This window comes from Myotis yumanensis, unplaced genomic scaffold (genome assembly GCF_028538775.1).
Source record: "Myotis yumanensis isolate MYYU_CA2020_CCGP unplaced genomic scaffold, mMyoYum1.0.hap1 SCAF_11, whole genome shotgun sequence".
NCBI lineage: Eukaryota > Metazoa > Chordata > Mammalia > Chiroptera > Vespertilionidae > Myotis > Myotis yumanensis.
In genome coordinates, this window is record NW_027223762.1 from 68,538,234 (window position 1) to 68,563,752 (window position 25,519).

Here is a 25,519-nt window from a genome sequence, read left to right on the forward strand (position 1 = left end):
CTCCGGCCGCGGCTCCGGGGCTGGTCCGGCCGCGCCGCCGCCGCTTCCCGTCACGTGGGGCGGCCGCCCTGCGCGGGAGGCGGGAGCCCGAGTGTCCCTGCGCCGCCCGCCCGCCCGCCGCAGCCGGGCACACGCGGCCCTTACAGATCCCGCTCCGGGCGCAGCGGCCAAGGGGCGCCCCCTGGGCCTCAGTGTCCTCCGCCGCCCGGTGGGGCGGCCGTGAGGGGCGGGGCGGGGCGGCAGGTCCCGGAGGCGCGGACCGCCGGGCAGCGAGCGCGGGTGCGGAGTGCGGCGAGGCTGTCCCGGCGCACCTGCTCCCGGCCCCGCCCGCACCGCTCGGGAAACGCCGGCCGGGCGGCTCCGCTCCCGCTCATTTCTCACCCCAACCAGCGGACGCGGGAGGCACGGGAAACGCGGGCCGAAGGAATGAATGAACCGACCGACCAGCCAATCCCGGGGGAAGCTAACCACCCGGCCATCTGACTGTTGCGGAGCAGCCAATCACAGGCCTGGGCCAGGACTCCACATTTGCATGAGCAGAGCTGCCCTTACCCAGCGGCAGAGGGGACACCACTGCCTCAGGACGCTGGCCTAAGGGCCTTGCGGAGGTTCTCAGAGAAGCCTCCCATGTCCCTGTGAAGCAAGGCTATCTATCTCTCCATTTTACAGATCAGTTCACTGAGGCACAAATAAGTGAATCGCTTATCCCAAATTCCATGGTAGCAAGGGCAGAACAAGATACAAACCCAGAATTCAAAACCAGTGGATTTTTTAAATGCATAAAATTAAATTCTGTTGATTGAATAGTGTATGGAACAACACTTTGTGTTCTGCTTTAAACAATACAGGAGTGAAAGTGTATATTAACAAAAAAAAGAAAAATAATTCAGAAATCATGATTTCCTTTATGAAAGGATTCACCATAGGATGCTTACAATGTCAAACTCCACATGTGCACACTACCCCATCTAGAAACATTTGTGCTTCCTGGAACTCTGAGAAGTTTACTTCACATATAACAGGAACCTCTATGTAAATAACTATTCCATAACCATGGAAATATCTGCATCAGGACTAATTCTAAATTAGCTTGATTACATTTAAGAAGAAATATATCAGTCATGTTTCTCCAAGGAATTGTTAATTAACTTCATTTATTAATATTTATTCAATATCCCTTGGGTCCATCTGAAACATGTTACGAGTATTTATAGCATGGGAAGTAAAGTTGTGTTCTAATAGATTAATGAAGATTAAGATTTAAATAGATACAACTGAATGCTTTTAATAGCTGCCATCTACTCTCCTACTTTCAAAACGTAACATCTTCCCACTCACAAGTACCCTTAAGGTTCCTCACTGGCTGTAAGCTCTTAAGGACAGGTGTGTCTATCAAGTTTTTGCTGTGTCGATCTGCATGTAGGAAGCACTCAACCAACACTTAAAATTCCTGCCCTAGCCGGTTAGGCTCAGTGGATAGAGCGTCGGCCTGAGAACTGAAAGGTCCCAGGTTCGATTCTGGTCCAGGGCACATGCCTGGGTTGTGGGCTCGATCCCCAGTGGGGGACTTGCAGGAGGCAGCCGATCCATGATTCTCTCTCATCGTGGATGTTTCTATCTCTCTCTCCCTCTCCCTTCCTCTCTGAAATCAATTAAAATATATTTAAAAAACAAACAAACACACAAATGCATAAAAAATAAATAAATAAAATAAAATTCCTGATACTCAATATTAAATTAGGCTGTCATTAAAAGAGACTTTTCATGCTAAGATTCTGTTACTCTAATTTATAAGCTCTCATTACAAGTACACATCTAGTTTGCATATCAGTTTAGAATGTGAGGTTAAGCAAAGAAAGGTTATATTTATGATTTTAAAAAATTTTTTATTAATTTTTAGAGAGAGAGAAAGGAAGAGGGAGGGGGAGAGAGAGAGATAAACATCAATGTGAAAGTGAAACATGGATCAGCTGCCTCCGGCACACGCCCCACTGGGGATTGAGCTGGAAACCTGGGCGTATGCTCTGCCTGGGAATCGAACCGGCAACCACTTGGTACACAGGACAACACCTAACCAGCTGAGCCACAGCAGCCAGGGCTATAATTTTTTTTTTTTTTTTTAGCAAGCATGTTTTAAAGAGCTTTTACGTGTATTAGCTGATTTAAAGATATATACACATATTCATATACTTGTAAACTAGATTCAATAAAATAAACTTTTTGAGCTGTTATTCCACTCAACTATTTCTTGAGCAGCCCCTATGTGCCAGGTACTATGGCAGAGGCTGCTGGGGATACTGAAATAGGACGTAGCCCCTGACCTCAGGCAGCTTAATTTAGTTCAGTGGTTTATAAAGTATGATCGGTGATCAGCAATACTAACATCTCCTTGGAAGTTGTTGTAAGTGCAAATTCCCGTGCCCCTAATCAAACCTCCTAAGTCAGAAACTTGGGGGTGACTAGCTCTCCAGGTGACTCTAACGCTCAGTCAGTTTTGAGAAGCATGGCTTTAGTGGGATTTGTGGAATACTCTCCTGGTCATATCCTAACGTAAAATATAATGTGCTCGAGGTTTGGTGACAGGGGAGGTCAGTTAGGAAGGGCCTGAGGAGCTGGGGAGGTTTACTGACGTTTGTTCGTCACGCACTGTTCTTATACTGTGCGTGGTACTGTGCTGGGTGCTGAGACAGGATGTAAGAGACAATGAGGGAGCTCACTGAACAGGTGTCTGATGGGTTTGACAAGAAAGCCAGTAGGGAGTTTAAGTATGTAAATGCATCTTTATGGTCATTGGATTGTACAGTAAAAGGGATGAGAATTGACAATAGTAAAAAATACGGTCTTTAATAATCATTATGGTACTAAAGGTAGTTATTTAAAACTCAAAGCAGAACTGTTGTTTTATTTTTACTTTAAATATATTTTATTGATTTTTTTTACAGAGAGGAAGGGAGAGGGATAGAGAGTTAGAAACATCGATGAGAGAGAAATATCGATCAGCTGCCTCCTGCACACTCCCCACTGGGGATGTGCCCGCAACCAATGTACATACCCTTGACCGGAATCGAACCTGGGACCCTTGAGTCCGCAGGCTGACGCTCTATCCACTGAGCCAAACCGATTAGGGCGAACTATTGTTTTAAATAGCTAAAAATACAGGTTCCAAATGGAAAGTGTTTTTAAAATTTTTACATTCACTTTGAAGCTCTTAATTTGATTTATGCTCAGCTATATTTTTGACAACTAATGATAAAATATTTGTAACATAAATATCTTAAATATTACACTATGGACAAGAAGAATCAACACCTGAAGTTCTCAGTATATATTTCACTTATGGTTCATTCAATACATATTGATTGAGTACCTACTAAGGACAACCACTCCCTGTGCATGCTGGTGACCAGGATGGAGATTCAAAGCAAAGGTGTGGCCCTGTCCTGGAGGAGCTCGGGTCCTAGTGAGGTGGTGGTGCCAGGCCAGGCAGTGTCGGCTGTTGCCCTCAGCGTTGGTCTGCCAACTACAGGCAGCAAAAAATGTTTATGAATGCAACGCCATGATCCAGGTGACGCAGAAACTCTCACAATTCTGAACTTAAAAATGTACGGTTATGTAAGATACAATTTGTAGCAGGAATCAACTTCAGTCTACATATTCAAATGTGTAACAAATAGACTTATTTTTCTGTAACTGAGCTTTATTTCTATTTTAAGCCCCCGTTTGGCCGCGGTAACAATAATCTTATCAACAGAGGCCTGCCCCCTTCCTCAGGGCTGGGTCCGGATTAGGGAATCTCTGAAGTGCCAAGATGAGAGAGGGAGACACCAGATCTTTGCATTACTGATCCACCCACAAGGATCCTGGGATGTCCTTGGTCTCTGGTGCCGGTTTTCAGTCTGGCCCTCCAGTCCTGGTGACACCTGGCTCCGGGTCGGGTTGAGGCCGGCTGTGGCTTCCTTGCCCTGCGAAATCTCTGGGAGGTGGCCCTGCTGCCTCGGCATATTTGAAACATCACCTCAGAACTTCTTAGAAAGGAAAATTCTCCTCTTTCCCAGATTCCTGCCTCAGGAACACTGATTGGAACCCAGACAGCAGGTTGCAAATACTCCGAGGCTCCACTCTCCAGGTTCTGCAGATGGAGAGGGCGCAGGCATTCCCAGGCTCTCCCTCCCCGGAGAGGGGTCGGTCCGGCATCAGAATCTCACTCTACTTCCTCCTCTCTGAACCTGGGTTTTTTCTCTGCCTCAGAAGACACTCCCTCTACCCTGAGATTTTAGCTTCAGAGACACCTAGAATTATCCTAATGGATTTAATTTTTCATTCTAAAGTGGGATGTACTCGCATCAGGTGACTGGTCCAGAGCACCACAGGGAGCAAGCACCTCTCGCCATTTTCAGGGTCTGAAGCTCAAGTTTTCCACAGCTCCACCTCCGTGCTGCCTCATCTCTCCTTTGATGACAGTCACAGGCTACAGATCTCCAGGCAGAGGCAAGTGTCCATGCGTTGGCACCCATCTCTTAACAGGATGAGGTGTGTTATCATTCCCATTTCACAGGGGAGGAGGCTCAAGTGGGGAGACATGACGTATGTCTCAAAACCAGCTGCCATTTATTAAGCACCTACTCTGTGTCAAGTGTGTTCGTTGTGTTTTTTTTAAAATTATTGATTTGAAAGAGAGGAAGAGTGAGGAATATCGATGTGTTGTTCCACTTATTTATGTATCCATTGGTTGATTCTTGTATGTGCCCTGACAGAGGATCAAACCTCAATCCGGGCATTTTGGGACGCTGCTCTAATCAACTGAGCTACCTGGCCAGGGCCCAAGTGTGTTATGTAAGCTCTACTCCTTAGATATTCTCCATGGACGGTGTAAGCAGAGCATTTTTCTGATAAGAACGAGGCTCAGAGACGTGAGTGACTCACCCAGGGTCTTGGTGCAGCAGAACAAAATCTGAACTGAGATCTGGTTTCCAAGGCTCCCTCCAAGACAGCTGCTTGTGCCACTAAAACAATGCATGTGCCTTTTAGAGGAGGAAATGGGGCTAATGCCAGTCACACGCACTTCACTATTATCATGAAAATCAAGTCAGATTCTGGACATGGAATGCCATGATGCTAATACCATGAAGTTAATACACATAGCTCCAAATTAGGGTACCCGAACACCTGCTTCAGCTCAGTTCTAAAACTCTGTTCAATTTGGCAAGTCATTTAATCTCCTCAGATCCACTTCCTCAGCACGAAAATGAAAGAACTGACCTGAGTAACTTTTAATTCTGCCCTGCTCTGAAATTCAATTTCTAGATAAAGCATCATATACATAAAAAATTATGAAAAATTGGAAAACACCTCTCAACTTTATCTTGACTTTTGATTTAGCATCTCACTTATTTTCCAATTCCCTTGCAAGGTTTATCTTTTGGCATCCTCAGATCTTTTTAGACACTGTAATAACTTCCAATAAAACAATACATCATAGAGGATGCAAACCACAAGCTTTGAGGACTGTCTGCAAGTTTAAGTTTTAAATGTGCAAAATATTTTGGGATGTATATCCCCTCCACAAAAGATGAAAGAGAAGTAGGAAAGACTTTTCAATAAATTAACTACTAGAGGTTAGATCATAACACAACTAGATTCCGTTTAAACTAAAACTGTTACTTTACTGTAGGTACAAGTGCAGAGGAAATGTACTTGAATGTTAGTCTTGCTATTTCCTCATTCTCTGATCTTGAGCAAATTACCCCATGCCTGTTTTCTCGTTTGAAAAAAATAAGCATTCCAGTACTGTGCATCTCAGAAGGCTGTTCCCAGGAACCAGCAATCTATATAAATGCAGTATCTGGCACACAGCCAATGTCTAATATTTGGACGTTGTCACCAGCGCTCTCGGTTATTTTTATACGTGAGCAGGTTAATTCGAGAATTATTTCAGGGAACAAATACGTGAGTGCCTACTGTTAGACCCCCAGAGCGAGGACGATGAGCTAGGTATGGCAACTCACTAAGGCAAAAAGCCCCGGAAGCCAGATGCTGAGCAAGAGGCAAAACTGGGGAAACAAGAACCTCGCCGCCAGGGTAACCTCTCCTCCCCTAGCACATCACTGGTCATGCGGTTTGGACCCGGCTCTTTTAAAACCCCTGAGACCTTTTCCTCTCTAGGCCTCAGTCCTATTTCAGTTTCAAGCCAAGAAAAGCAGCAAAACCAGGCAAGTGACACTGTGGCTGCCTCAGGACCAGGTTTTACCTCCCAGTCCCTCCACATGGTGTCCTCAGCCGTGGGTAATGATTTGGCATGTGCTATGGATTTTTTTTCCTACGTCCCTTCTTAGCAGGAGTCAGAATTCTACTCAAAACATGGAAAACTGGATCACAAGACGATGAACATGGCCGGGACCCTGGGACATGCTTCTCACTCCAAATGCTCTGAGTCCCTGGATCCATCACACCAGAGTGAAAAGGGCCCCAGAAGGGGAAGAACGGGTGACTGAACCCCAGGAACACCTCATGGAGGAACCTATGGAGAACAGACCTTTACATCTTGCCTGGTAGGAGCTGGGACACCTATTGTTAATATACAGAATTATACTCATTCTATTCATTTTGGGAAGAAAGTCACATACGGGGACCTTTATGTGTTGGAACCCACTGTCCGGGAAAAGGACTGTGGACGAAAAAACAAGGCCACACGCTAACCTGACAAGCTCAGGGAGGCCTGCATGGTGGTTTTGCAAACTCAAAGACCTGAAGTAACCATAAAGGATGGTTAAATTGAAACTTTAACTACAAGCAGTTTGTAGTGGGTAGTCATGTCCTGGGCCAGTATCTTCCCTGGTAAAGGTCAATCTTTACCTTAACTGAACCTATCTGTCTTTTTGCATCTAAGATAACATCCTTGTGAAAGGTCGGGGTAACTTGTAACTTCCCTTTTTCTGGACCCCTCAGGGCATAACCAAGTGTGCCTGGGCACCAGGACAGAGACCAAAAATTCCTTTAGTGTTGTTGTTATCATGTTAATTGTTGACTGTTAACTATCCTGCACCCAACTAAGTAAAAGAAGTATGTGTCTATCATTTTACTTTTTAGCCAATCCCAGAGGTTCCCACCCCTCCCCCCTTTGCTTTCTCCCCCCTCTCTAATCCATCACCAATGGAATTCATGTAACCCACCTGCGGCCCCTCCTTTGATTGCAATGTATAAAAATAGATGAAAAACCCACCATTCTCTGGAGCATTGTCCCAATTTGTTGAGATCCTGCTTCCCGGCAATTGTCGACAGTTTGGCTCAAATAAACTCACAAAAATTCTTTATAGGTTTGAATGTTTTTATGTTAACAAGATGCAGGATGTTTTCTATAAAGGTTGCTGCAGTAGCTCCCTGTGGTGAACGTCTGACTTTTCCCAGGTGACCTAGTTGTCTTTCAGTATCTATGAACTATTATGATAATTTCACCCTCCCTTATAGTAATGGACATAACTAAACTGCCAACTGGTTGTTTTTTTTAAAAACATATTTCAAGAAAAACAATTTTAAATATAATAATGTTATATGCAATAAACATTAACATCTCAAGAAAGACAATTTTAAATATAATAATGTTAACTGGTTGGTTTCTGATACGTGGAGTAACTTTATTCAGATACCCGGTCAACAGTACCAGAGGGGAGGGCCTTGTTCCTTACGCCCACGGACAGAAGAAGAGGAGGCCTCTGCGCCATTCCATTAAGAATAATTATTAACAAACAGAAAGAGGAGGGAAATGTTAGGACCATAGGGCAATAGGATCCTTAACGGCCATTGGTCAGCTTCCCGCCACAGGAGACAGACCAGAAACAAAGCTTTCTTGGCAGGGTCCTGAAGGCACCAGCTCGCGCGCCTGCATTCCAACCCCCCGCCCCGTCCCAGCCCCCAGCCCCCAGCCCCCCGGACAAGTCCTCGCAGGTGACTGCGCACAGGATGAAACTCCAGCGCCCGGGAGCTGCCATCGACCACCCACGTCCCCTGGGCGGTGCTGGGCAGCCCCTGCCTTTCCCTAAAACCATTCCATTTCTCTCCAAGCACCTTTGCTTACCCTGCCCGCGGCCCTCCACCCGGCTCACTTTCACCTACTACGTGCTGCGCCCGGCACTAAAGTCCCGGGTCTTGCAGCAAATTAAAGCGGGATCAGGGGACAAACTAAGGAACACGTGGCCAGCGTGAGACGCGCGTCACCGAGGCGGAGGGGGACCTCCCCCCGCATTCCCCTCGCGTCGCAGCAGACAGCTCGATTCCCCGGCGGATCCCGCAGCCCACCCGGCTGGCCCCGCCCGCGCCGCCCCGCCCCAGGAGCGCACGCGCGGCGCTCCGGGATGACACGCTCAGCCCCGCCTACACGTCACTTCCGGGACGCTTCCTGCGCGGGGCCTTGTGGGTAGCTGGCCGGGTCCGGGCGACGGTGATGGCGGGGGACGCGGGCGGGCGGCGCTGCCCGGACTCGGAGCTGCTGCTGCACCCGGAGTTGCTGTCCCGGGAGTTCCTGCTGCTCACGCTGGAGCAGGTCGGCGCCGGGGCCGCGGGGGCGGGGGGCGGGGGCCGGGGTGCTCTGGCGGGAGCGCTCCCGCCGTCTGGGCGGCTCGGCGCTGGCCCACCTGGTCTCCCCGCGCCCCCCGAAAGGAGACGTCCTCGCACATCAGGCACCCCTGGGGGTTGGAACTTACCTTTTGGGGTTCTCGATGGCTGGCAAAGAGGGGTCCTAGGCGACCCTCGCGGCCTGTACGGGAGCAAAGAAGAGGAGCCGGGCGAGGGTCGTGGGGGGACGGAAACGGGGACGTGGTCGGGGACTGGGGAGCACCGCACGCGCACCCCGGTTGCAGACGAGGACGCAGGGGTGAACTGCCTCCTTTCGGGGCACCCCGTCGTGATTGCGGGGCAGGATCAGCCAGGAGGAGAATCCGGGGTTCTGCGCGCTCCGCTCGGTGTAGCGTTTGCTCTTTCTCAGCTAATGTGGCCGCTCATAGTAGGCGAAAAAGAAGACACAAAGTGATAAATTTTGTGTAAAGTGGTAGAGAATTACTGAACGTTTCCTTGGGGTTTTATGTATAGCACTTTGTTTTTCTTGTGGCTCCTGAACCCTCCGTGCTGCATCTTTGTCTAAGCTCATCAAGCCCCAGCTCAGCCGGTCATGTTAGTGATGTCAGTTACCTTTTGCCTGTGTTTCTCAAACGTCTTAAGCACATCAGAGCCACCCAGGACTGGTTAACACACACATTTTGCGGGACTCATCCCCTCTGTGTCGGAGTCAGTAGTTCTGAGATGTGGCCTGAAAATCTGCGTGTGTTTTTTTAGCAAGTTCTCGCTTCAAGTTCAGGGACCACAGTTAGCACTGCTGCCCCTAAGCAGGGCCTCCCAGTCTAACCTGCCAGTGGTTCTGTGGGACACTGTCTATGGGACCCTGGAGTTCCCACGTGTCTCCGAGTGAGTGAGTGCAGGTGCGAGCTGATGATAAAGGCCCATTTGGTATAAGACAGAAAAGGAGCAAAATTGTGCTTTTAAGTTTTTAAGGGGAAAAAAGGATTGGGAAAAGTTTCAGAGGACATAGATTGGATGTGTTTAGTCAGTTCTAAGCACAGTGTTCCCAGAATGGTAGGTGAGCCGGTGACCACATCTCCATTCCGGTTTCCTTCGCTGTTCTCCTCATCGATGAGGATGGTGTCAGCAGACGCCCCTGTTGCCTGGCGTGTTGGCTGAACACTGGACAGTACGGCTTATCACACGGAGGACATGTGGCCATTGCCTGTCAGAGGAGGCTGAACCTAATATTTACAGAGCTTGACCTACTTATAATACCGCTTTTTCAGTATTATAACGGACCCTTAAGCATGTGTCTAATTGTAAAGTGGTTTTATAATTTGTTATTTAAGCAGTAATGTTCTCCCCTGTTAGGCAGGTAGTTGGTTAGTTGTTAAAAGAAGGATGTTGTTTTGAACTTATTTTTGTTTCCTTTTCCACAGAAGAACATAGCTGTTGAAAGTGATGTAAGAATAAACAAAGACAATCTTACTGATCTGTATGTTCAGCATGCAATACCATTGCCTCAGAGAGATTTGCCAAAGAATAGATGGGGGAAAATGATGGAAAAGAAAAGAGAGCAACATGAGCCAAAAAACGAGACTAAAAGGTACTTCTCAATACTTCTGGTTTTCATCTTCTATGACTAAACAATTTTACTTTTTTTTTTTCTCCCTAGGTAAATTTAGGTCAAAAAGATTTCATTTACTCAACAACTATTTATTGAGCACCAGGCACTGTACATATACCATGAATAAAACTGACAAAATTTCCTGCTTATATTTTAATATGAAGAAACATGATAAAAAATATTAAGGAAAATATATTGTATGTTAATCGTGACAAAAGAAAAAGCAGTGAGAGGATTTACAGTTTTATTTATTTTTTAAAAAATATATTTTTATTGATTTCAGAGAGGAAGAGGGAGGAAAAGAGAGATAGAAACATCAATGATGAGAGGGAATCATTGATTGGCTTCCTCCTGCACGTTGGACTGAGCCAGCAACCCAGGCATGTGCCCTTGACTGGAATCGAACCTGGGACCCTTCAGTCCGCAGGCTGACGCTCTATCCACGGAACCAAACCGGCTAGGGCGGATTTACAGTTTTAATTCAGGTGGCCAGGAACAACCTCACTGAGCAATGCCATTTCAGTAGAGAGACCTAGCGAGTAGTGAGTAAGCTAGCATTCCAAGCAGAATACAATAATTGGGGTCAGGAGTGTGCCCACAAACAGCAAAGAGACCACCAGGCTGGGTGGAGAGATTCAGAGGGAGAGGGGGTGAGGTTGACTGGGAGATTGTCAGATCACATAAAGCTTTGCTAGTCATTGTGAGAACTGTGGCTGGACTATTGAGAGGAGAAGGCAATGGAGGGTTTCGAGCAGAGTGGTGACACCATCTGAAGTCCGTTTTAACAGGGTCATACTGGCCGCCATACTGAGAAGTGATTTAAGGTGGGGGAGGGACAGGGAAACCAATTAGACTGCAGTGATCCAGGCAACAGCTGGTGGTGACTGTGAGGTGGTAGTGGACTTGATGAGAAGTGTTGGGTCTGGATGTGTTTTAGAGGTAGAGTCAGAGCCAACATGTGCTGAATTGTGAGGAAAAAATAGAATCAAGACTCTAAGGCAGGGGTTCTCAACCTTGGCTGCACTTTAAAATCACCTGGGAATCTTTTTAAAATCCTGATTTCTGGGCCTCATCCTTTGGAAATTCTGTTTCTTTGTTATGGGGTGGGGCCACAACATTAGTAACAAAGAAACAATTTCTGGAGGATGAGGGCCAGAAATCAGGATTTTAAAAGGATTCCCAGGTGATTCTAATGTGCAGCCAAGGTTGAGAACCACTGCTCTAAGGTCTTTGAATAATACAGAAATGGAGAGACTCATACAGCTTCAGGGACACTATTTCAAATTTTTAAATTTCAGAAAATGGTTTATAGAACCATAAGCAAATGAAATTCCCTTTTAAAGGTACATGTGATCAATCAGTATAGTTGGTTAGTTAATGAGGACAAAGTACCCAGAGATCCCTAAGTGAGCTAGCTGTTTCTTTTCCTGTGTCGCTTATATGGCAAGTGGGTGTTATTGACTACTGAATCTCCTTTGAGAGCCTTCAGTTTGTAAGGTGCTGTCATGGGCAGTGCAGTAGCGATGGAGTGAGGGAGAATGCTAATTCTGATTCCTGGTTTTAATCTCTAGTTATGAAGAATGCAGAAAAACTCATGACCGGTAGGGAGGTTGTTCCCCGAGGAGTAGAATAGTGAAGAATGGGGCATGCGTGCTCAGAGTCTTTTGGAAAGTAAATGAGCATACAGTCCCACTTTGGATCAGGAACACCTTCAGTTCAGGTTGAGCATCATTTTAGCTCGATGGTTGCGTGTTGGTCAGGCTGTGTATTAGTGTCAACTTTCATAAATCTGGATTATGCTGTGCATATCTTTAATTGACTTCTGTTGACTCTTACTTTGAAAGTATTTTCTTCTTTATCTGCACATTCAGGCCCATTGTCCTAGGCAAAGCTTTCAATCCTGACGTACTTTACTTCATGTGACGGCTTCTTTTAGTCCCTCAGAGTCACTTTGGAAAGGATCTTTGGCTCTATTTTTAAAAATCACGGTTTGACTCCTGTATCAGAGGATTAAAGCTGGAAGGATCTACGAGGTCACCGAACATTATTGAGTCGCCTGCTGGTTCATCTCTGGAGGAACGGAGCTTTGGAGAAGTGCTGTGACGTGCCTGGTCCTACCGAGCTGGACTAGGTCTTTACTACCGAGTTTCTCAGACCTGAAGGCGCCCCTTGCCTCTTAGATTGAACTCTCACAGCTGACGCACCTGCTCCCAGTCCTTCTGTTTCCCTCCTGCAGTGGCAGTGGATTATAATGAATTTATTTTTCATCTTCTGCCAAATGGTTGTCAGTGGTGAATTTGGCCAATCACCTGGGATCTGGTTAAAAGGCAGATTCTGAATTTTTTACAAGCTCCCAAGATACTACAGATGCTACTGGTCCCTGGACCACACTTTGAGTAGCAGGGCTGGGGAGTTCTTCCTGCTAAGTGTGTTTAATTAAAAGATTTTTTATCATAAATCTGTTGTTTGAGGTATAAAGAATAATGAACAAATGAAATGCTTTTATTATCTTTACAATTAAGAGTGGAAATTAGATTTTCAGAAGCTAAATGAGAAGACTTGCTAAATTTTAAAATTAAAATCATACAAATGTACAGTTCCAGTTATTTTAGAAAATGCCTTGACTTAAGCGACCTTACTGAATGGAGCAGAATGTTCCGTAATGTCGTATATAGATTGCCGCTGTGGTCGTCTTGGTATAGTTTTGTAGTTTATTATCTTTTCTAAATAGTAATACATGGTCAGAATAACCCTATCAATAAGATGGTGATTTTTAAAAATTAAAAGAATTTTTAGTTACTAGGAAATTCTGTTTTACCTTTTAGGGGTAGTTGGTCAATTGATGTTTTAAAAATAACTCCCTTGTGTGTACAATAACGCTCTCTTTAAATTTCATGTCAACAAATATTTAAACTTTAAAGCACCAGAAAATTGCTATTTCATTTAGAGCGTAAAAGAAAATTTCTTTTCTAGTGGTCCTACTTACAATAGATTTGTCTGACAAGTAAATTTGTTTTATCATTGTTTGTTTTAACTTTACATTCTAGTAACTGCTTTGCCATTCCAGATGGCTTCTTTCATGAATGTGTCTCTTTGATTTCAGGAGTAGCACTGTAGACGTGTCAAAGAAAAGACCTCTCATTGTGTTTGATGGAAGTTCAACAAGCACAAGCATAAAAGTGAGAAAGACAGAGAATGGGGATAATGATCGACTCAAGCCTCCCTCTCAGGCAAGCTTTACCAGTAATGCCTTTCGAAAATTATCAAGTTCCTCTTCAAGTGTGTCACCCCTAATTTTGTCTTCCAATTTGCCTATGAACAATAAAATGGAACACAATAATAATGACACTAAACAGAACCATGACTTAGTGCATGGGAAAAGTCCTTTGGGCCCCGCGAAGCTGCCGCCTTTGTCCCCAGTGGGAACTACTCCAGTGAAGCTAAAGCGAGCTGCTCCGAAAGAAGAAGCCGAGGCCTCGGTGAGTGGGCGGTTTCCACGCGCATGAGAGGGGAACGAGGTCTGTGAGCAGTCACTGCTGCAAGCTGGTCCTTAGCCCTCACGTGATCTGTCAGATTTTTACATCTCATTTCTCATAAACCCATCATGGTAAACTGATGCTTTTTAAAAAGTACACTCAGTTGTTTTTTTTTCCTGCTTAAAATGTGTAAAGAGAGAGTCTCTTAGACACTTAACCTAGATTTTTCTCATTTAGATCTTTTAAGTATCTTGCAACTAAAAGAAAGAAATACTCTTTTTTAAAAATATATTTTTATTGATTTCAGAGGGGAAGAGAGAGGGGGAGAGAAAGAAACTTCAATGATGAGAGAATCATTGATTGGCTGCCTCCTGCACACCCCTCACAGGGGATCAAGCCCGAAACCCAGGCATGTGTCCTTGACCAGAATCGAACCCATGACTGTCAGTCCTCATGCCGACGCTCTATCTACTAAGCCAAACCGGCCAGGGCAGAAAGAAATCCTCTTGTTAGTAAGGCTCAGCATGTTAGGTAATTTGTGCAGGTCACATTTCAGTGGTGTGGGAGAGCTTGGTCTTTGTTTTGCACTTAACTTAAGCCACACTAGAGTCTAGGACTTACCACTTGCCTCCCCTGCCCCTTGAATGTCCCTGTCCTTGGAGGGTAGAGGACACTTGGAGGAAGCTACTATGTTGTGTTCTACTGCACTTAAGCATTTTATTTTATTTTATTTATTTATTTTTTAAAATATATTTTATTGATTTTTTACAGAGAGGAAGAAAGAGGGATAGAGAGTTAGAAACATCGATGAGAGAGAAACATCAATCAGCTGCCTCCTGCACACTCCCTACTGGGGATGTGCCCGCAACCAAGGTACATGCCCTTGACCGGAATCGAACCTGGGACCCTTGAGTCCGCAGGCCGACGCTCTATCCACTGAGCCAAACCGGTTAGGGCTGCACTTAAGCATTTTAGATGCTGGCAAATTGGATACAGTTACACAGTTTACTTAGAGTTTAATTTATGAGATTATGTAAACATCCAGCGGTTTTATAACCTTGTTCATCTCAGACAGCTATAACAAAAATACCATTGATGGGATGGCTCAAGTAACAAGCAGTTATTTCTTACAGTCCTAGAGGCTGGGAAGTCCAAAATCAAAGCCCTGGCAGATTCAGTGTCTGGTGAGAGCCCACTTCCTGGTTCATAGTCAGTTGCTTGTCTGGGACCTCACATGGCAGAAGGGACAAGGCACCTTTCTGGGGTCCCTTTTATAAAAGCATCAATCCCATTCATGAGGGCTCCACCCCATTACCTAATTACCTCAGAGGCCCACCTCCATATCACATTGGGGGTTAGGTTTTAATACATGACTTCTGAGGGGACACAGACATTCAGTCTGTAGCACATTCCTGTAGTGTATACTTGGACTTTATTATCTTCAAATTGTATGTCAAAGGGATCAAAACTCAGAGTAGCTCAACCAAAAATGGTAGACCCTAGAAAAAGAGAGCCGCTGTGTATCCGACCAGCCCTAAATCCTTACATTAGTTCCTTGAGTCCTTTTAGTAATCCTGTGATGTAGACACAATAATTATTTCCATTTCACAGATGAGGAAACAGAAGGTTGGATAATTTAAATAAACTTGTCCAGGGTTCAGTTAGAATTCATGCCTGGCCCCAGACATGCGCTTATGACACCATGTTGCCTCCACACTAAACTCCGTCACCTTTGTAGGAAGGAGGGAGAGGGTGTCAGATAGGAGTGGGAAGAGGCATCCACCCTCATATTACAGTAAGGAGTGAGCTTTAAGGAGTTTTTTTTTTTTTTAGTTTTTGAGAAAACATTTTTCTACTCAGAAAATTTTTACTCTTTGAGAGGTGTGGTTTTAAAATTTTTTACTTATTTTTAATCCTCACCCAAGGATATGTTTTCTGTTAATTTTAGAGACAGAAAGGGAGAGAGAAACATCGATGAGTTGCCTCCTGTATGTGCTCCGACTGGGAATCGAACCCACAACCTAGGTGTGTGCCCTGACCAGGAACCGAACCTGCCACCCTTTGGTGTGTGGGTCGATGCTCCAACCACCTGAGCTACCCGCTCGGCTCAGAGGTGTGATTTTGTGTTTTTTTAAAATCTTTTCTCCTGTTAAGATCTTGGACTGTGAGATTGAGGGAGGACATGGGCTCTGCTGGGGGGAAGCAGCCCAGGAGCAGTCAGTGGTCTCAACCCTGGGTATACCCTAGAGCAGCGGTTCTCAACCTGAGGGTCGCAGCCCCTTTGGGGATCGAACGACCCTTTCACAGGGGTCACCTAAGACCATCGGAAAACACATATATAATTACATATTGTTTTTGTGATTAATCACTATGCTTTAATTATGTTCGATTTCTAACAGTGAAATTGGGGGTCACCACAACATGAGGAACTGTATTAAAGGGTCGCGGCATTAGGAAGGTTCAGAACCGCTGCCCTAGAGCTTCTGAAAGTCAGAGGTCAGAGCCTCATCCCTGCTGCCTGTGGGTTCTCACCTAACTGGTCCTGGGATAAGGCCCAGGCCTGGATATACTTGTAAGTGCCCTGGGTGATCCTAAGGTGCACATATTTGAGAACCACAGCTAGAAAAATGGGAGCCAAGGAGGCTTGCTCTGTTTGCTAATCTAAGATCTCTTCCACCAGATGGCAGCAGGGATCTACCATTTGTATGTTGGTAATAAACCTTGGTGGCTTAAAAATAGTCATTCCAGTTGTTCTCTGACATTTTTGTAAGTATAAACTGATTTCTGTTTATGTCATTTTAGGATAACCTGAAGCCACCAGAAACAAAGAGGAAGATACAGCACGTTACATGGCCATGAAGGAAAGTTTCCAAAAATGTAAATATAACTGTAGTTTTCAAACAGTTCACATATATTGACAGTATTTACAGAGAGCTTGATTATTTTGAAAATTTTCTAAAGGTTTAAAATTAGGTTAAAAAAAAAAAGTCTTTCCCTCCCTGCCTTTCTCCCTCCTTTTGGAAAAAAAAAATTGCCTTTTATTCTCTGATTAGGAAAGAATTTCTCTTTTTTTAAAAATATGTTTTTATTGATTTTAGAGAGAGAGAGAAAAACATCCATGTAAGAGAGAAATATCGAACGATCGACTGCCTCCTTTGCACACCTCCTACTGGGGATCAAGCCCACAGCTGGGGCATATGTCCTGACCTGGAATTGAACCAGCAACCTTTCTTTGCACGGGCCGATGCCCAGCCAGCTGAGCCACACTAGCCAGGGCGGAAGGAATTTCTTTGTAAATGAATGGCTTACTATACGTTATTTATGTTGACCGGAGTCAAATCAGGAAACTACAAGTCTGGTGTACCATAAAGCATCTGATGAATTTCAGGAATAATTCTCATTAATCTGTTTCAGTCTTTGGAGAACTTGGAGATTTTTTAAAAAACTCACATATTTTAGAAGTTCACAATTTTTCTTTTCCCAAGCAAAAGAATATAACAGTTCACAGTATTTTAGTAAATACTGCCAGTCCATCCTTGAGGTTCACTGAGAAAAGCATATTTGCAGTGCTGCCAATACACTACTCAGAATATACAGATAAAATTGCTGTCCTCTAAGTGCTTGCGATTGCTTCTTCCCTTGAAGTCATAGCAGAATTGCTTCTCATGAGTTGACTGGTCAGTGTTGCCCCAGGTCCACCCTTCAGGATGTTCTTGTCACGCAGCAGTCCGATCTCACTTTGAGCTCAGGGATCTCCCTCCAGGAGCTTACTGAGGCCGACTTTAAAAATCTCCAGGTGAAGTCATCGTGTTATAGGTGGTACCTGTTGGCAGAGAGTTCAGTGAACAGGAAGAGGAGGTAGAGATGTAGAATTTAGGAGAGTCTGGGAGTATGGTGGTGAAGGGGGAAACTCGGTGTGACCCAGATGGGCCAGCACAGGAGGTACTGAAGTCGCAAGTGAGGACCCAGTGACAGCATGGAGGGTGCCAGTTGGCCGGGTCCCTGCTGGTGCAGCACGGAGCGCTGTGCACGGGCTGTCCCGCAGGCATATCTCTGCCTGTGTGCTAAGTGGTCTTGTTCCAGCTGCATAACTGAGTCAGTGAGCAAACAGGTTATTCTTCACATTCGTGAGTTCCAGTGTTCGCTTTCCTGCCGTGCGTTTCTAACGAAGTGTGAGAATACTTGATACTCTCTCCCTTGTATGATTGATCTTCAAATCCGGGGTTGTCTTTTCAGTACTTTTTACAACAGTCTCATTCCTCTTTCTGTTTGTTAAAACAAGCATTTTAACTCAGCTGTTGAATAGCCATAGGAAGAAGTAGCTCCGCCATGCAGGTGAACACTGCCTTCTCCAGACTGTGCATCTGTTCGCAGGAGACAAAGTGGATGCATACTGAGTTGCATAAATTGTTAACGTTAGGGTAAATTATTAAATACGCAGTTGTCTGCAGGGCTGATGTATTCCTATGCGTAACTGTGTTAAGGGACATTTTGAAAAGTGCAAATTTTAGGGTAGAAAGACAAGTTATATTTATTCAGTTGTTCCTTCTGCTTTCATCTGCATTTCTCTCTTAGTTAAGAGAGAATTAGCCATTTGACAGTTTTAAGTCAGTAGAAACTTATTTTTCGTTACTCAAAAAATTAACTTTTAATTTGTATATTTAACTTACAAAGCAGGTTGGTACTAACAGCTGAACTGTGTAACATTGTTGCTTCAAATTGAAGTTTATATTATGGACATTCAGAGTCAGCGCTCATATGGCAGCATGTTCTTGACCTACTTTGAGTTTGAAATGTGGAGGAGCTAAGCTGGGTACTGTGTGTCCCATACACCAACATCCTGGAGCGCTGTGCCTTCCTCCGGGCACAGACACAGCTAGCCCTCGGTGTCTCCACGTGCGGCAGCGGCCCGCGGAGCCTGCCCCGGAGCCTGCCCCAGAGGCTGCCCGCGGAGCCTGCCCCGGAGCCTGCCCGAGGAGCCTGCCCCGGAGGCTGCCCCGGAGGCTGCCCGAGGAGCCTGCCCCGGAGGCTGCCCCGGAGCCTGCCCGCGGAGCCTGCCCCGGAGCCTGTCCCGGAGGCTGCCCGAGGAGCCTGCCCGCGGAGCCTGCCCCGGAGGCTGCCCGAGGAGCCTGCCCCGGAGGCTGCCCGCGGAGCCTGCCCCGGAGCCTGCACCGGAGGCTGCCCGAGGAGCCTGCCCGCGGAGCCTGCCCCGGAGGCTGCCCCGGAGGCTGCCCGAGGAGCCTGCCCCGGAGGCTGCCCCGGAGCCTGCCCGCGGAGCCTGCCCCGGAGCCTGTCCCGGAGGCTGCCCGCGGAGCCTGCCGGAGGAGCCTGCCCCGGAGCCTGCCCCCGGAGGCTGCCCCGGAGCCTGCCCCGGAGCCTGCCCCAGAGCCTGCCCCGGAGCCTGCTGAGGGACGCATGGGAAGCAGGCAGAGGTGTTGGGAGGCTGATGTTTTGAAGTGTTGCTTTGGTGAGCTTTGAAGCTGAGAAGGACTTGAATGGCTAACATCTTCGGAATCCTCTGTACTCCCTAACGGGTTACTATTGTTGCTCTCGATTCTATAGTCCAATAAAGCCAGTTTTTTTCTTGTTGGGGTAGGAAAGCGAATGGCATTTGTGTAGAGAGTGGCTTCTGAGGTGGAGTTCCAGGCACTGACCACTGCCTGCCTTGCCAGGTGGTCTTGTTCTTTTCTTCCTCCCCCTTTTGGTTCCCTGTTTTCCTTGCTCATGGCCTCCTTTCCCGCATTTTCACTTCCTTTGCCTTCATCTCCTTCCTCCTCTCTGTAGAGCCTAAGCTTCAGGCTTGGTCACAGCGTGGCCCTGCTCATTCACTGCGGTAGAGCTGGACCGACCGGTCCTCGTGCGGTGAGGTCGGGCTGCTGCGAGGGCCCAGAGTGCTGGGGCCTCCGGGACTGTCGGCTGCAGTTTTCCAGACACTCAGCAGCCAGGCCCTTTGGGAAGCTGGTTCACCTTCTGCCATGAGGCCATAGTGCTTTTGCTAGAACTAAAGTTCCTCAGAATTGTAATTATTTTTTGAAGTAATATTTTGGTTGCTTAAGTTTTCAGAGACAATTCTAAACTGACCTAGAGACTCATTCAGCAGCAATGACCTTTTTAAAACTTACATTAAGTAAACTGCCAGTAGCTTAAATCACATGTATGTCAGAGCCTCCTCTGTTCTCTACTGTGGGACTTCAAATGTTTTTAAGTGTGCTCTTTATTAAATGCTCGTGCAGGTTTTGTAATTCAGTACAGAAAGTTTAACCTTGTAATGTACATTTTTTTGTATGTAAAAAGTCTTTTAAGTAGCCTTATCCTTATTTAAATAAACTGAATAAAATTATTGAGTAGGTCTGTCGTTCGTAAAAAAAATAAAATGAAAAAATACTCTGTAATGACTTGATCTCTTTTTATTTGAGTAAGTGCTATTGAAAGGTGTCATTTTTATAGTAAAAAGTCTGTTTCTGGACTGATTGAGCTCCAGCATGATTCCGATAGTCCCCCCATCTCTGGGCGCTGCTGTACAGGAGCACGGCTGGAGTGGCCTGGCATTCAGGACTCCCTGGTGCGACAGAGGCTGACACTGACCACCGCTGTGCTTGGGGGAAGGAGATGCGTTCCCAAACCTCATCCCTTGTAAGCTTTCTTTAAAAAAAAAAATATGTGTGTTTGTGTGTGTGTATATATATATATATATGTATATATATATATATATATTCAAATTGATTTCAGAGAGGAAGGGAGAGGGAGAGATAGAAACATCAATGGTGAGAATCAAAATTGGCTGCCTCCTGCAGCCCTCCCGCCCCCACCAGGGATCGAGCCATAGGCTGACGCTCAGCCACTGAGCCATGCTGGCTGGGCCCTTGTAAGCTTTCTTAACTGGGGCAAACCAGAGATTCGTTGAGGGCTTATTTGTGTTTGCGTGGTCTTAAGAAAGTTAATTTCTACACTGGTGCCTTAATGTTGATAGTGAAGCTCTAAATTAACTAGGAAAAGCCTCAGGTCACCTGCCTTGAACTTAAAAATTAGATCCTTGATTTTTTTTTGTCTGGACAGAAGCGAACAAAAAAATTTATTTCCATTTAGATTTTTACTAATGTGCTCTTAGTACTAACTGAAGTGCTTTGCCCTGCCAGTTGTTATAAAGTTGGTTGTCTTCCCTGTTGTGGCAGAAGAAATAAAGATGTGAATTAAGTTCTCCTAAAGAAAAGACAGGCAAGTGAACAGGAATGATGGGTAATTATAATGAGAGAAAAAAAAATCAGGCGTAGGGTGAGAAACTATTTAAATCTAGTGGTTAGGAAAGCCTCTTTGAAACGCTGGTATTTTAAGGGGTGACAGCTATGGGAAGCTTTTGGGAAAAACATCCTATAAATGGTAGATTGTGATCAAGCAAATGCTTCTACTGTCACTCCTGGACCCCTGCTGCAGCCATGATGGGGAAGAAGCTAGAAAAATATGTCCCACTGACAGCCACCCACTCTCCATCCAGCTGCCAGGTGACTGACTGCATGAGGTCCCAGGGCAGACAGCCCAGACAGCTGACTCAGAATCACAGGGGACAGAAGGGGCGGTGCTCAGCCACTAAGCGCTGGGGATGGTTTGCTACCCAGCACTAATAACAGACATCAGTTCTCATGGTGAAGTGAACACCTGAGTCTTCATAGGTTTTTAGATCAAAAAGACTAGTGGGGAGGGTAGTATGAAATGAAGTCAGAGAAGGTAGGCAGAAGCCAGAGTAAGGTGGATCTTAGGCCATAAAGGACCTCGAATGTAGTGCTAAGAGAAATTGGAAGCTGTTTGTTAGCGCTGTTCAGACTTGACCAAGTTGAATCAAAAAACAGAAACAAGACTGGTTGATTAACTGTACAATAGCATGAAATGTTTTTTAATCTCTAATAAAATTAACCAGATGCCTTGTTTTTTAGCCTTTGGGTACATGGTTTGAACCAAACTATTTACATTTCTTTGACTAATAATTAAACCTTAGAAGACTAAAATACCAGTTATGCTTAAAGATAGTTTTATAAATACAAGAACACCAACTCTAGCTAAGCCTTCTGTTATGTCTATTCTGCCCTGCTACATACTTTTTTTGAAATAAACTTTTAAAACATAAACCGTGTAGCGTTTCGGTGCATAGAAGTATTGCTGGCTGAGGCGGTATTGAGAGTTCCCTCTCCCGACAGCTTCCTGCCACTGATCCGCGTTAGTCTGGTGCCTTCCTGAGACTAATCGGTACTGATATATTGTTAGCTAAAGTCCATAACTTTATTCAGGTTTTCTTAGTTTTTACCAAATGTCCGTTTTCTGTGCCAGGATACCACCTTACCTTTAGTTTTCATAATAACTCCTTAGAGTCAGCTGGGCTGTGACAGTGTCTCAGACTCTCCTTAAATTTCTCAGCCTTGACATGGGGAGCGTATTGGTTAGTTGTTTTGAAGACTGCCCCTCAGTTGGTCTTTCGCATGATGAGACGGGTTACGAGTTTCAGGACGATGGGAGGAAAGAGCCCTTCCATCCGCTGTATTAGGGTGCATTCTCTAACGGCTTTAACCCTTTCGAGGGGACCCTCGGCCACCGGCTCAGGCACTGTCTGGTCACATGGGGTCACTTTCTTTCCTCTCACGCTGTGCTTGGGAGAGGGTCACGGGAGGAGCGTGGAGTACGCTTCACCTTGCTGGCCAAGTGGCCACATAGCCCATTTGGAATGCTCTGCAGAATTGTCTGTTCTCCCCCCTTTTAAAATTTAATAATCATCTCAGTGTGGACTCCGACACTTGCACTTTGGGTAATGACATAATGCTTTCTTGTTGGTTTTGCTCAGATCCCTCTGGCTCTGGCCACTGAGAACGGTCTCAGTTGGCCGCTGTGTCCCTCTGACTTAGCCATCCTTGCGGCTTCTCTGGAGCACCTCCTTACTTTCTGGTGGAACAAAGTGCTCCAGGCTCCTCTTGCATGTTTCCTGTTCCAGTCCTGACGTGGCCATCTCTCCAAGGAGTCTTGGTTCCTTTTATTGCAGGATGGCATTAGAAAGCAAGATCTGGGCACTAGGGTGCTCACTGATACTGGGGTGTTGTTGCTTCTGGGCCGCAACTGACAGAGCAAGGAAATACATGTGTGTTTATACTGACCCTGGGATATGCACACATCTGCGTGTTTTTATATGTAAGCATCTCTATAGTAAGCTAAACATGAGTTCATACTGTGTGGACCACTGTAGGCCTCCTGTGCTTGTTTCTAAGTGCCCGCCCCAAAAATGAGAAACCAGGCTCCCACCACCCACTGTCCACTTACTTACCTGTTGGCTTCTGGTACCCAGGTGCAGCGGTGGCCGCTGTCCACCTGTGCCCATGTGGGAAACAACGCCATCAACTAGATGGAGTGCAGTGATTTATACAATTCCTCTGCCTCTATCCTTTCAGACTCCACTCATTTCCAGTGTTACTTTAAGTCATGTCGCTTAAAAATATGGGAGTTTTGTATTTTAATGAACAAGAGGATGTCAAGTTAACTTTTCTCTGTTTGATTGATGAGAGAGAGAGAGAGAGAGAGAGAGAGAGAGACCGATTTGTCGTTCCGCTTATTTACGCATTCATTGGTTGGTTCTTGTACGTGCCCTGATGGGACCATGCGCTAACGAACGTGAACGCCCTGTTCCTGGCCACACACGCCATTAGTGCAGTAGGGACTGGTATGTTTCACACTCTACATAAGGAGCTGGAATAAGACATGTCTCTGCTCCAAGGGGCTTTACCTCTTGTTAATCCCCGTTGATTCAGTCTAAACATTCAAATAATTTGAGAAAAAATCTGAAGAACATTTTATAATTAAAGTCAGGATGTTCTGTGCACCAAATGGCTTACTCGTTAACATTTTTAATTCTTTGAAGCCTAAGGAAACCGACCCCAAACCGGCTTTTTCTCTTGGAAGATGCTTCCGACCCTGGAAGGGTTTTGTTCACCTGCTTCTGATTGTACAACTGCTGATAGTGCCTGGGATGAAGTTCCCGCCCTGATTTCTGTGGCAGGCTTATTTCTCCTCTCGCATCCCTTTGGCGTGCTGAGAAGAGTCAGTTTCGTAGTTCATGTGCATTTGGACACGTGTGATGCCTGGACATTCCCTTCTCAGTGTTTCAGAAAAGCTGTATTCAGAGATCGCATCCCCCACAATCATCTCCACATATAAGAAAACAAATTGTGTTTTATTTCGGAAATAATGCCTCCCTTAACCTTCGTCCAGTTATGGCTCTTTCTCATTGTTTCAGACTGGAAGCAATGGGGCGCAGCACTCTGATTATGGAAGAGGAGGCGTGCGGAGGGAGTGACTTCTCTGAAGGCTGGTGGCAGAGCGGCGGCCCAAACCTGGACCCCCTGCCCTTTTCTTAAACCAGAAATGGGCCCCTTCCCAGGCCCCTCCACGCCCACCCCTCCCCTGGAGTACAGTGCAGTGGCCCTGCGTTCACATGACGGCCCACTGGCTAGCGGAGAGGAGAGGGACATAACACACACAGATGCCGCAGCAGCAGGTGTGCGACTGGCAGTTCCCCCAGGAAGGACGGGCTGGCGTCGGGACCTGCCCGTGTGCTGGCCTGCGTGGCCTTGAGTGAGCATCATTCCTTCTGGGCTCCCATTTTCACTCCGATCCGGGGTCTCTCCCAGATCTTAGTTCTCTGTATTTCCACCTCATCCTCACCCTGAGCCCCTCAGGCTGCCCTCTAAGGCCAGGCAGCCTCATGTCGGAATGAGCATTTAAATATATACAGGGAGCATTATAAGGCTTTTTGCTCAGGTCTGTCTCTACTTCATGGACCTTGTGCCTCTGCCTGGGGTCTCTGCAGAAGAGGGGGCCTCCCGCGCCCGGCCCTCCTTCCTTTCAGCGTGCGTGGCATGCCTCCTGTGAGTGTGTCTACTCTGTGTCAGGGTTCAGGGCGCTCCGGCAGGGGCGGGCGGGGGTTGCCCACTGTTAGTGTGGGATCCCCGTGGATACTGTCAGTCACCCTTTTCCGGAAGGATTCCCTGCCATGGATACCCTTCCTCTGCTCTTATAACATATCTCAATAGAACACACCCCCCTGTGGAAAAAATCCAGAGCCCTGAGAGTTGATGCAAAAACCTGAGACCGCAAGAACCCAGCAGAGTAGGCCATTTGTTTGATGCGCTATTAACCAGTGTGTCATGGTGAGAAGACAGCCCCGCACCCTACGAGGTGGGGAACCTGTGGCCACAACTCCGAAGAGCACCTGTCCCCTGTGATAAAGGTGAACTAGAAGTCAGCCTGCCTGCTAAGGGAGGGAGGAAGGAGAAAGAACAGGGAGATAGAAAGGAAGCGGGTGGGGGGGAGGCGGAGATGGAGGCCTGCAGCAGCAAGCAGGCTCCTGCAGGTTTGCAGCCAAAGCTGCGCCCGGAGGCTTCCTGGGAAGTAGGTCCAGCCTAGGCCGGCGGAGCCCTGTCTGCAGGAAGACAGCGCTGGGCAGGAGGAGACGCCTGCGGACGGTGCTGGACGCGGCGACAGCACAGGCCGGCTTACCAGGCACACGAGGAAAATGTGCACCAGCGTCAGATGCCGCTGAACCATCAGGTGGGAGAGACTGACCCCAGAGCTCTCAGGTATTAGGACAATCAGATAGAGATCAAGCAAATTTGCTTTATATTAACTATCAATATAGGAAACGATAAAAAGTATAACATACACTTTTCTGAGATGTCATAACATTGTAAAGTTTAAAACCTACAGCTCAGTGAATTCACGTGTGTGTGTGTGTGTGTGTGTGTGTGTGTTTGTGTGTGTGTGAGAGAGAGAGAGAGAGAGAGAGAGAGACACACCACTCCCCAGATCAACATAGAGAGCAAACTTCCTGTAAGAG

The 25,519-nt window shown here is 46.3% G+C and overlaps 1 protein-coding gene across 4 annotated transcripts; it reads left to right on the top strand.

Moving 5' to 3' along the window:
* Nucleotides 1–8,422: 8,422 nt before the first annotated feature.
* On the top strand, nt 8,423–24,971 carry CUNH2orf49 (chromosome unknown C2orf49 homolog). 4 transcript variants are annotated; one of them, XM_070429843.1, is made up of 5 exons: nt 8,423–8,536; nt 9,990–10,156; nt 13,281–13,656; nt 16,456–16,530; nt 23,921–24,971. In XM_070429843.1, the coding sequence occupies exons 1-4, from the start codon at nt 8,438–8,440 to the stop codon at nt 16,510–16,512; spliced, it is 699 nt and encodes a 232-aa protein (XP_070285944.1). In that variant the 5' UTR covers nt 8,423–8,437; the 3' UTR covers nt 16,513–16,530; nt 23,921–24,971. The 4 variants fall into 4 exon arrangements, with proteins under 4 accessions (XP_070285944.1, XP_070285943.1, XP_070285946.1 ...); XM_070429842.1 differs by lacking the exon at nt 23,921–24,971 and adding an exon at nt 16,752–20,030; XM_070429845.1 differs by lacking the exon at nt 23,921–24,971 and having other exon boundaries at nt 13,281–13,407; nt 13,534–13,656; nt 16,456–20,030.
* Nucleotides 24,972–25,519: the final 548 nt, after the last annotated feature.